Raw genomic sequence first — 12,386 nt, forward strand, 5'->3', positions numbered from 1 at the left:
TTAGCTTTTAACCCGGAAATATAAATGTTCACACAGTCGTCTCCATGCCTTCCCCTCTAAAGCACTGCTACTAGGATAAGCAAAACAATTTGTAAGCATTTTAATAAATGATTTGTGGGCTTTGTGGCTTTCACAACTATCAGCAATGTCAAAACATATCTAACTATCCTTCTGAAAAAAATGTCCCTACAGTCAGCAAACTATTACCAGGTACATTTAACTTTAACTTAAGAAGAATCCTTGTACATAGGTTTGGTTGGCCACAGATGAGTCCATCTCTTAGATACTGGAAACAATATTGATACAACCAGCATCTACTCAGAGACTGTAATATTTTTGTTCCCATTATTTACATGTCTACATTCCTTGCTAACTTAGAGAATAAATGCACATGGTCAGAAAGAGGAACTATCAGTCGCTGTAAAAATTGTCTTAACAATGATGTTTTCATTCCAAGTGCTTTAAGTAAGCTCCTTCAGAGGTGTATTCTACTAGACAAAGCTAACTAAGGCACTGTGTAGACAGCAGTTCTTTTTGCTTTCTTTTTGCAACTTTGATGGCTGGTAAATTCTAATAATTCACCACTGTATAGAAGACGCAAATCCTTGTAAAGACACAAACGGCAAACGTCCAATTAAATGATTACTGTATATCAGTCACATCTTAAAAAAAAAAAAAAGACCAAGGTAGGAAGCTGGGGAAAGAAAAGGAAAAGGCAGTCCAGCGTCCAGCGTCCAGCGTCCAGCACTCAAGTCTAGATGTGGTGCTATAGGCCCCTGGGCCTTTCAGAAGCATCTTATTCTAGTTCTAATGGCCACTGCTTCCCAGAAAGTCTGCACTGCTGCTCTGCCACTGACATCTTGGCCTTTTGTTGTTGTTTTTCTTGTAATACTGGGCACTAACTACAAGGTCACATGCAAGCTAGGCAAAAACCCTACCGCTGATCTACATCCCAATTCTCCTTTTACTTTACTTTTCTTAGATTCTCACTAAGTTGCCCCAGGCTGGCCTTGAACTCACTTTGAAGTTCATCTTGGCCTTGAACTTATAATCTTCTTACCTTAGCCTCAGGAACAGCTGGTATTACAGACTACTATCAGGCTTGGCTTGGACTTGAATAGGAGATACAGCAACAGAGATTCAGAACCAAATGCAATGGACCCCAGGGCAGGCAGTAACAGGCTAGCTACTTACATCAGGACTTTACTGCCTCTTTCACTATACTTTCCCAATATAAGGGCTATTGATAAAGTATTCGATACCTTTAATACAAATTTAATATTTACAAAAACTGTCACTCTAATAATAACTTAGTTTCTAAACTAATCATATATGTGTGTGTGTATGTATGTGTGTGTATGTGTGTGTGTGTCCTGCTTCAAAGGATATATATGTAAAAACAATTTCTATTAATCAAATATTATATCCCTCAAATTTCCAAGTAAAATGTGAACTTGGGGAAAATAATACAAAAAATAAGGATATCTATTAAAGCAAAACAAAAAAGAGTAGGAAAATAATAAAATGAGATGCCCAGGTCACCTGAGTGTCTTTAATGAAAGCAGACTGGCCACTTTAGTGCTCTGTAGCTAGACAGGGCTTCCTACTTCCACCAATCTCCACACTAGGCTACAATCCTAACAGTTCCCAGAATGCTCTCCTCCCTGCATTCCTCCTCTGAGCACTTGCGTGTATAACAGAAGTGCATTCATGCCACACTCTCCTATGTAAGCAGTGTAATGTGTCTTTCATTTGAGACTATTTATGAAATGAAGATTTTCAAGTCATTCAAACATGTTTTCTATCAGTGTTTGCAAAACAAAGGCCTATAGTAGTAGTTTCCTCTCTCCTTTAAAGTTATTTCCAGCAAAAAAAAGTTGACATAATTTCTAGCTATTTAGGTTAAAAACAAAACAACACAGGGTTCAACAAACCAACAAATGACAATCAATCAATCAATCAAATGAACACAACATTCAGTCAGTGATCCTACCTGAGTATCCCCAGAGAAGCTGCTGTGCTAGAATATAATTAAATCCATTCTTAGAAAGGCCAGAACATTCAATATTTCACAAGCTCACTACAGAAATTACATTTTAAGGCAATACTGTCTGTAGACTCTTCACGCAGCATTATGCAAAAGAAGGGGTGAAAACAAAGCTCTAAACAGTGAATGCATTACAAATTAAAGACCTATTCAGATGGAAATTAACCTAAACTCTGTAAGAACTAAGACTTAGTTCAGAGCAGCAAAAAAAAAAAAAAAAAAAAAAAAGAGAGAGAGAGAGAGAGAGTGCCTGTTTATAAGCACAGACCACAGGGCCTTCCAGCAGCCTGCAGGCTGACCATGGGCTTTCTCTCAGGCCATCATCATCAAACAAAGGGCCTAGAGAACTGAGAAAGGGAGAATAGAATTTTTATAAGTGCTTTAATATCTATACACGTAATTCTCAGTTTATGATAAGTTTTGTTATCAAACAAATCCTACTGCTTGCTTCTGATAAGCACCAATAACCACAGTGTTCTAAGAACTGTCATTCATCCCATCAAGTATACCGCTGCACCTTTGTGGAATTACGTTTGTGCACTGGGGTACCTGGGACTCGATGTCAAGGCTAAGACAGGGACTATAAGTCTCATCAGAATGATTACCTCACCAGCAGCATTTGCCAGTCAGGCAATACAAGTGCTGGATAGCTAGAAATAAACACCTAGACATGTCCTCAGACTTTGTATCTGATGAGGAAGGCAGGTTAGAGAGAGGATTACAAGTAACTACACAAGTGCAGGTGTGTGGTGCTGCGCTGTGTTCAGTGTTACAGAAGTGCACATGGGTTACATGAAACAAGATGAAGGGGTGGGCATAGGAAAACAATCGAATGTCTGAATAAGTGCTCTTTAAAGATGAAAATGATCGGGGGAAAACAAAACCGACGAAAAGTTTGGTAACAGCAAACACTGATTTAGCAGTCCTGTATACCAGGCATCTTTATAACACCCAGAATAAGACAAAACTAGGTAATAAAAAAGTCTCATGGACAATGCCAACAACAAGGCCTTTTTTTAAGTAAGAAAAACAAGAAGCCTTTAAAAGATTTTTCTGATAAGAGGTGGAAACAATGTTTTAGAAAGGTAAGTTCTCACAATGCTGTGTTGACTAGAGAAGTAGGAATGGCTGTGAGAGATACCGGGTTCTCCTGCATTTCAGGGAGAGATGGCAGTAGCCTGAATTCTGTCAAAGGCAGGCTTAGAACGGCACATGGTCCTTTTTCCCAACAAAAAACATTGGGTGTGGGAGTTCCAAACATCGTCACAGTATAAGTCTTGTGTCAAATACAGCTATCTGTACGCCAGAAGCTAGCAATAAAAATACAACATTTTCTAAAGATTTGTATACATGCATATGAGGTCATTATCTTTTCAATAAATAGAGTACATCATGATAAAGTTGTGTCAAAGCCATCACTGAAAACATGGTTGTCCCTGAAACATGAAGGCTGGAGTCTTTCCCCTGTTGTGCTACACAGAATACAAAACCCATCCCTGATTTGCTGCCCAGCTCAGCAGGCCCCTTCTCAGCAGTGCCCACTGCATGAACGACAGTGCTGACTGATATCCATATCCTCATGCAGCTGTGATTTTTTCATCCATTTATTAATTTCATTTGGCACAATGCTTAGTATATACAGAAAACAAACATTTAAGGACAACTCTTGAGTCACTAATTGTAAGAGCATGTAAACTCATCTAATAAAAACTATCTTGAAAATTAAGAAACATGTAAATATGATCCTAGCACCACTCCACTGGGAATTTGTCTACTCAAATACTTTTTTTTCTAGGTTTTTTTTTTTCATCTAAAACCCATTTACTGGCAGAATTTTCTAACTATTAACCTCGCACTTAATTTCTGATAATAATCCTTTAACTCATGTAATTTAAACTGCAATTAATCTAATTTGCAAATAAAAATGAGAAAGAACAAAAACAAAACGGTGGCTCTAACTCTGAATTTCAAGTTATCTGAAGTCTTTCATTTCCTTGAGCTTTTCAAGTAGAGATGATGACAGGCCCTGCTAGCTAAGGGTTGTGGAGAGCAAACAACAGAAGATGCTCATCACAATGATGTCTCCTAACTAAGGAAGGGGGAAGTAACTGAGACAAGGCCTTGGACTTGAAGCCCATTACCAAATCCACCATGAGAACTCCAAGACCATTCCCCCATGCTACATAGACCCATAGACCTCTCAGGTCCTGTAGAATCACATTTACTATGTGGCTCAAGGGCTGCCTCCTGGACCCCTCTCCCATACTTGGGCAATAACAAGATGTCAAAGACTCCACCCACTAGGGAGTATTCTAGGAAGACTAAGCCAGAATGTTGCTCTGGAGTTCAGTGCCGGGTCTGCAAAAATGAGACTCAGCCCCAGGCAGAAGACAGAAGTCTCAGAGTGCCTTCCAAGCACTGGGCAGAGATCTGTATAACAGTAGGTCAGACTACTGTTCCAGCATGCTACACTGTTAGCCGTACAGCAGGACTTCTTCCCCAGCTATCTTTTATTTATCGATTAGTACCTAGGTCATGAGCACTTCCCAAGCCTTCTCTGTGGTTACCAGAGTGTGGGATGGAATGCATGGAATAGACAGAGGTTGGTCAGCCAGTATTGCTACAGGTCAGGGTAAGAAGTTCCGGGTACTACTGTACAGTAGGGTAACTATAGATAATAATATATATTGTATGCTTAAAAAAGCTAGAAGATTCTCCATCAACAAATGTATAGAAGGGAGGGAGAGAATCCACATTTCTACACCTCATAAAGATTTCCTGAAATGCACAATTTACAAAGATGTGTCATCTGGACGGATGCTGGCCAGTGTCTTGTCACTGCAGCTCTCAATATGCACAGGTCCTCATGACAGCAGCGTTTACAGACTCAGTTGTTGTCTCACTTTTAACTCCAACTTCATTTCCCTGACAAATACCAAATCCTTTCATGAATATCTTAATGAATAAAGATATATAATGATTAACAACTTTTCCTTAAAAGGAAAAACTCATCTTGTCTCTGATAGATCACAAAGAATAAGCTTCTTGGTAAGACAAACTCTGAAATTTGGGGGTCAAATATCTTACTTGGGAAAATTCCAGATAATAGTTTTATAAGTGAAGGAATGTTTTCAGGAATTGAAAGATAGAATTAAAGTCAGAACTGTAGTAATTTTCCCTCCAAATTACTGTCATTTCCCGAAAATCATTCCCAAAATAGGGCTTCAGTGAGTTTCTTAGGTCTCCGCAGTCCCCTTGCCTACAGTGCTATAGGGTTGGATGGGTACACATTTCTTGAAAGTTGATCACATCTGGTAGCTAATAGGATCACCCAGAATACTATCAATGAGTCAGGATGTGGTACAGTAGACAAGGCAGACAGGGTAGAACCCCTCATCTCCCGTACTTATCTGAAAACTCCAGACTTAACCTTTTCCTCTTATCTGTAAAATTGAACTAATAATCAGTTTCCTCATTATCACACATGCTGCAATATCTGAGGATAGGAGGGTCTGGGAAAAACAAACAAAACAGAAGCACTGTGCAGGCTACGATACACACCCTGCAAATGCCCACCACCAAGAGCCTCAGGATGAGGTTCTCAATGACATCACCTTTGTTATCTTTTAGACACTAAAACGGCTCCTGACACATCTTCAACTGAACAAGTCTTCTAAGCTGAGCCATAAAAACTCAGATTTATAGGTGTAAAATAGACAGTTATTAGAAGAAAATCTTATAAAGACTTTTCAAATATTTTAAAGCGGGTTGTTTAAGAAAAGCACTAAATGGCTACTATACCTCGGGTCTGGGCAGCTTCTTTTAAAGCAGCTAGAAGGTGAGGCTTCAAGTTCTCCAAAATAAGTCTTGCTTCAAGACCTGGGAAAAGGGACCTAGAACGTGAGAGGTGTGAGCAGTTACAATTCTAACAATTCTAAGGTTTAAAAAGTCCACCATATAATTTCAAGACAGTTAAACTTGCTATTTCATTTTACACAAATTACATCACATTAAACTACAATATTATCTAGGCTTTGCTTTAAAATACGAAGGTATCATATACCAGGTCAATTCAAAAAGTCTAAATACCTAACAATAAAATGAATTTTATTCCATAAAATGTCAACAGGTACCCTTAGCTTTAGAAACTTAGTTGCTAAAGTTAAGTAGGATGATGCACATCTGTAACCCTAGCATCTGGGAGGCTGAAGAAGGGAAAACCATGCTTTCCAGGCTAGGCTGGGCTACACACTCACACCCTGTCTTAAAAATACAAATAAATAATTTTTTCCATATACTATTTTAAATTTCATCAAAATAATTCTACTAACTAGTTCTACCTCTATTAATACCTTATAATATTGTTTTCAGTGTTGTGACTGAAATTTAGCTACTAGAGCAATTGTTTCTTGAGAAAAAGCATTACTGTGCTGTCTTGGAACTCCCAGGTTCAAGTGGTCTTTCTTACCTCCCAAACAGCTGGGACTATAGACACAAGGCAATAAACCCAGTTCTTATACCTTTTCCTCTTAAAATATAATATTTTATCTTTTAACATTTCATGAAAAGCCCTCCAAACCACACAACCTACAGATACCTGGTGGATCTGCAGTCAAGGACCCTGTGGACAGGACAGCCCCCCACTCCCTGGAGCAGTCAGGGTCTGAGTCACATAGTATCTACCTTGGGAACTCTTCTGAGGTGATGTAAACAACATCCTGATCGGAGACAGATGAGGAGAAGGGGACAAAAGCCCCACTTTGTAAAGGCAGCAGCTCGAGCCCAAGCAGCTCACTATAGGCGTGGTCAGAAAGCACGAATTCTAGAAGATGAAGCTTTTCTTCAGTACTGCCCAGGTGTGCACACTTCCTCAGCACCTGCCGCACCCATGTAGGTGTTACCTTCCTCACAGGAGTCGCAATGGAGGTGGCAGAGGCTGCACTGAGCTGAACAGCAGCAGCCAGGTTCCCTGGTACCTTGGCAATCTGCTTCCCTGAGCTCTGGAGGTAGTTGAGCACAGACTCTGTGTATTCTAGACTTCCATCAAGTTCTGAGAAGTACACCTGCTCCAGCTTTACCCACTCACCACTAATGGAACAGATCACAGCATGCTGGAACAGCTCACTAAACAGAGGCCCCAACACTGGCTGCCAGTGCACCTTGACTTTGCTGGCCTCAGGCCAAAGTTTGTAGATGGCATCCACTGACAAGGGGAAATCGGAGCTCTTTTCTGTCTCCAGGCGTTTTATTGAGTCTAGGATCAGAGTAGCATAAGCTTTGGGGACAACATTCACAATAAGAAATTCATTCCACAAGGCTGCAGGGTCTCTCCATTGGTCCAGCTCTCTCCATTTTATGCTCCTGCGGTTGTCAGTCAGGCCGAAGAAGCCACTGATATGAACTGGAAGCCCTGTTCTGCTTTCCTCACCAGGAGGTAAAGGAAGAAAACAAAATGCTTTTCCTGAGAAATCAGATATTGCTCCATTTTCTTCATCATCCCTGCCTGATAAAGACATGGCTAGTCCAATGATTGGGACAAATTTCAATTCATCAGCCAAAGAATCCAGTTTACTACTAATGCCTCGCCCACCCACACTGTTACACACCAACCAAGACGTCTTCTGGGCATCCTTTGTACTCTCGTCCTCCAGAACTATGTTTATATGATATGTTACACAGGTGATACTGTTGCTTGGGATCTTTTTACAATAGTTGCTTATGGCCGTTCCCAGAATTTTGATAGAATTCGGCCGTTCATGTTTCAGGGTCTTATTCTCACTAGCAGTCACTCTAAATACCAGTTTTTCTGTCCCATCGGCCTCTCGGACATGTAAAGATACAGACTGCACACTCTTCAGGAAGAGCAGCACTGTGTCTGCATCTGCCCTGAAAGAGTCAAACAACTCCAGAACCTTCTGCTTAGTGTAGAGATTGCTGCTAAGCTGAGAAGGTTGTAAGCGAAGAGGGAAGCGGAAAAATGTCCCTGGAAAGCTGCCATTTGCAAATGTTTCCTTGGTGCTTCCAAAAACACCAATGAAGGGTGCAAACTGATCCGGAAGCTCATTCATTTCTTTGCTGTCATCCTTGAGATTCCAACATTGGCCTGATTCATGGGGGCCAAAAAGTGTCTGATGAGGATCTAGCATTCCTATCTGGTCACCACTAAAGATACAAGGAACATCTGTAGAAATGAAAACCAAGGCATAACCAACTAAGAAACTCAATGAACAGTTTTAAGTGCTGTCATAATGAAATGATAACTACCATCAAAATATTACATAAGAAATAGCATGACACATAAAATCCTTCAAAAGCAAGTGACTTAATACTTTGAAAGTGAGGCATAACAGTTTCTGGTAAGAGCCAGTTACAGAAAACTTCCATGATTTTTGTGAAAATATGTGCTGTACCTTTAAATATTCAACAAGTGGAAGATATAAACACTATTTAGACATTTATACTCAGTGCTAGCTGCCAGATAAGTCCAGCTAGAAAGAAAGGAGTTACCATTTATGTTCAAAATTAAAGATTCAACTGTTGACTTTGACAATGCAGGTTGTTCCACTGCATGTAGCTCAGCAAGCACAGACTCCATACTGAGTGAGAAATTAACTTTCCTGGGGAAGGACTCACAAGGATACTGCCAGTTCTTAAAGATCCACATCTTACCACATGGCCTCTAGACTGATGCCAACTGTTTCTTCTGTTCCTCAACTAAATACAGTGATATTTCAACCACGGCAGAACTAAAGTGTGATTTATTACTCTGAAAGAAATTTTTATCCATGGTTCTGCTCAAATGGCTCCTTATGGGTAATTCTGATGTGTTTTGTCTTTCATGCAGACTTTAGCACCTAATCTTCACACTCAATGTAACTCTAGTAAAGTCTGTCAGCTCTTTAATATCTGTGGTTGTCAGATGCCAGTTCAATTGGGACAATCACCAACTTCTAAATTCTTATGTATTTTAAGTAGCAAATGTATGTCCATTAAATCCATCAACAAGACAATCTAAAAAATATTTGTCCTTAGTCCCTTTACATGATGCCACATACACTGAAATCAGTTCAGAGAGACTCTTGATATTGGAAAAGCATAACCTATGGCTTTCTCAAATCTTCAGATTACAAAGAGCCTTCCAGCAAATGATTCACATCAATGTGTTCACTGTTAACTAGGGAACAAAATAACACTGAGCTGCACACACAGCGCAACAGGCCTGCTCTAAATTCCTGCACAGTAGTCTCTACATTGTACAATCTTCAACTGTGCTTCAACATTCATAAACCATCACCTGGAGCCATGAAAAGGTGAACTTCCAAAAATATGAAGATTCATGTGTAACAGCTACATTTTAATATATAACAATATAATTTAATATGCAGCATAGTCAATATTAAATATTAACGTTAATATAATACCAAAATTTATCTATAGTTTGGCTGAGTTTACTCCCCACTTGCCCACAGCCAATACTGTACCTGTTATATGGTAGACAGAATTAAACCCAATTCCAAATCTTCCAACCTTCAAAGGATCATCTTTTTTCCTGCTTCTTGCTATTTCTTGAATACCATGCCAGTCCTCTGGGGTGAAAACCGCATTGTTGTACACATAGAGAGCCGACCCTGGGTATTGAAATGCACAGGCAGACACTCAGCAAGATGTATGGTCAGCTCCGTTCCAAGAGCTTCATCCAGACAAACAACAACAACAACAACTTATTTGATGAGAAAATAGAGACAAGTGAGCACAGCGACTAAATTCTGCATTGTTATTCCAATTGTTTTCACAGTACAAACAGAAACAAACTTGGTAAAAAGCTAACATCCAGAGAAATAAATTGTCAGGAAATTAAGAGAATTGTGGAACTTAAGCACCAAAAAACTACAGATCAGACAAGAATATTACCACATTGCACCATACTCTGTTAAAACTTTTCTAGATAGCGTATTCAAATTATTCTTTGTAGAGGGATTTTCTAGAAAATGTGTGCAGCATACATCAGCTCAATAAACTGTTATGTGCTGTTGGAGCTCACCAAGAAGCTGGCTCTGGGATCTGCCCCCTTCCACTTTAGACCAAGAATGCTGTGTCAGTGTCCTCTCCAAGGCCTCTTGAGAGGATAGGCTGAGGCCCCTAACTCTGTGACAGGAAGGGATAAGAACAGCAAAACGGTCCACGAGTAAAAATGTTGTATTCTGGAGAATAACTAGAAGGTAAAGTGTTTCTAACCAATGCTACTGCTGTTTGTCCCATCATATAAAAAGAGTTCTGAAGTGGGAAAGAGAATCTGTTCCACTGTGAGAAGCTCACCATGGAGAGGACATTTAGTGGGGAATTCCAGTCTGATTGTCTCAACTTCCCTGGTCATTTTCTGTTGGATGTTGTGTCCAGTTTGATGACAACATCTCCAGCAGTTGCTATTTGTTCTTTTACTTAGACACCCATCCTGAGGGGAACTCTGCTCTGCCTGGGACTCTCTTTGGGGAACTCCAGCTGACTGCCAAAAAGGGGCTTCCTCAGCAGATCTCTGCTGGATGTTCTCAGCAAGTGACCTAATGTTTTGCTATCTATCTATCTATCTATCTATCTATCTATCTATCTATCTATCTATCTATCTATCTATCTATCTCCTATCTGTTGCTATTTATTCTTTTACTTTTTTTATGTATACTGAATAAACACATCCATTTAAAGCTGAAACTATGGCAAGCATAGATAATTCTCTAAGACATGCAAAACAATGTATTAAGGAAACCTACAACCAAAAAAGACTTTGTCACTGTATTTTTTCATAAAGCAGAAATTAATCCCTTACTAATACTAATAATCATCTTATAAATATTTGGGTTGTATGTTTTTGATTTTGTTTTACTTAATTTATATTCACAGCATTGATTGTGTAATTTAAATAGTCATGGTAAATATTTAAATAAATTATTTGGAATTATAATGCTATCTCCAAAGTGACTTCTTTAAGAATATATTGTATGTATAATTCTGAGCAAATACTTTGACACTCTTCTGAGACCCATTTTCAGAAATCCTAACATTCTCTGAATATAAGTAACTATATCAACTCATTACTCTTCAAATATCATCAATGTTTTCCTTTGAAAAGTTGCTCAAGAATAACACAGACACAATTAGGCACAGAATCTATATGTGTACCCTTTGACCTGTGCAGCATCCATGCTAATGAACTATATGGAGATTCTGAGTATCCAAAGAACATACCCTTATGCTTCTTTAAATATGGAGTGTTGGCCTGGTATTTTTTTAAGTAGTGCAACTGCTATCTTATAGCAATCGAAGTCAGGACATGAAATTGGTCAAGGCTGCTGTTCTGAAAAGGACAAGCACACAGCTATGAAAAACGACTCAGGAGTCAAGGGAGTCTGGTGTCACCAGATCCACTGTCATCAGTCACAGCCACAGGCTCAGCCTCTTCATCTCTACTGAGATCAGAGCTTTATCTCCCCACAGGGGAGTGCAAAGGATCCAGTGTGGTATTACTCAAGCCTCACCCCAGCACACACCATAGAGAAGAGCCCTTAAACTGTTAGCTATTTTATTAAGTATGCAAAAATAGTAATGAATGACTTATTATCTACCAGCTAACCACAGTTCACTTAAAATGACATCTGTCAAATATTCTGTGGTTCTTCCTGCTCCCTGTTCACTAAAAGTACAAGACACAAAAGAAAAGATCACACAAGGGGCCAGGAGTGAACTTCTTGCCAGAACCTAGAACGATCTATATAACTAAGATCTAGAGAAGGGAATTAAGAAGTTCAGCATGGTTACCAACATTACAGCTGACCACCAGGGAAGGAAAAGAGATCTTCCCTCCTAGAGTCAACAGGAAAGATAAGAGCTCCTCGGCTAGGGATGGGACTTCCTGACCACCTTCCCTCCCTATCCTGGAATACCATCAGGCTTGAGCTTGTGCATGCAGTCATGGCTGCTGTCGGTTCACATGGTGAATGCCTGTCGTATGTTTCACTACTTCTGGCTCTTACAATCGTCACACTTCCATAGGAGGAACCAGACTTATTAAACATTCAGGCCTATTTTCTTCAAAGGAAGAAGGACTGAAGCCTGGTCACCTGGAAAGCTGGAGTGGATGCTGTTCTATGGACCCAGCCTTCCTGAGTCCCCCAATTCCTGAGCATTGTTCAGGCCCTTATCCTGAGCTGAGTCTCTCAATGAGTAGAACCTATCCTTAAGAAAGAGGTTCCAAGTACTCTGCATCCTCCATCAATAGAACCTATCCTTACACTTCTTACAAATCCTTCCTCTTTAGGCCCTTGGCCTGAGCTCTGTTTATCAGTCA

General features: G+C 39.7%; 1 protein-coding gene across 1 annotated transcript in view; it reads right to left on the reverse strand.

The window, feature by feature from the left end:
• The window catches only part of Sacs (sacsin molecular chaperone), a 71,583-nt gene that overhangs the window by 14,832 nt on the left and 44,365 nt on the right, over nt 1-12,386 (reverse strand). The window contains exons 6-8 of the mRNA XM_038310453.1: nt 9,529-9,675; nt 6,731-8,228; nt 5,849-5,940 (exon numbers count right to left, since the gene is read on the reverse strand). Coding sequence (XP_038166381.1) covers nt 5,849-5,940; nt 6,731-8,228; nt 9,529-9,675 — 1,737 coding nt within the window. The remainder of the gene's footprint in view (nt 1-5,848; nt 5,941-6,730; nt 8,229-9,528; nt 9,676-12,386) is intronic.

The sequence above is a fragment of the Arvicola amphibius genome, chromosome 13 (genome assembly GCF_903992535.2).
Source record: "Arvicola amphibius chromosome 13, mArvAmp1.2, whole genome shotgun sequence".
In the NCBI taxonomy this organism is placed as follows: Eukaryota; Metazoa; Chordata; class Mammalia; order Rodentia; family Cricetidae; genus Arvicola; species Arvicola amphibius.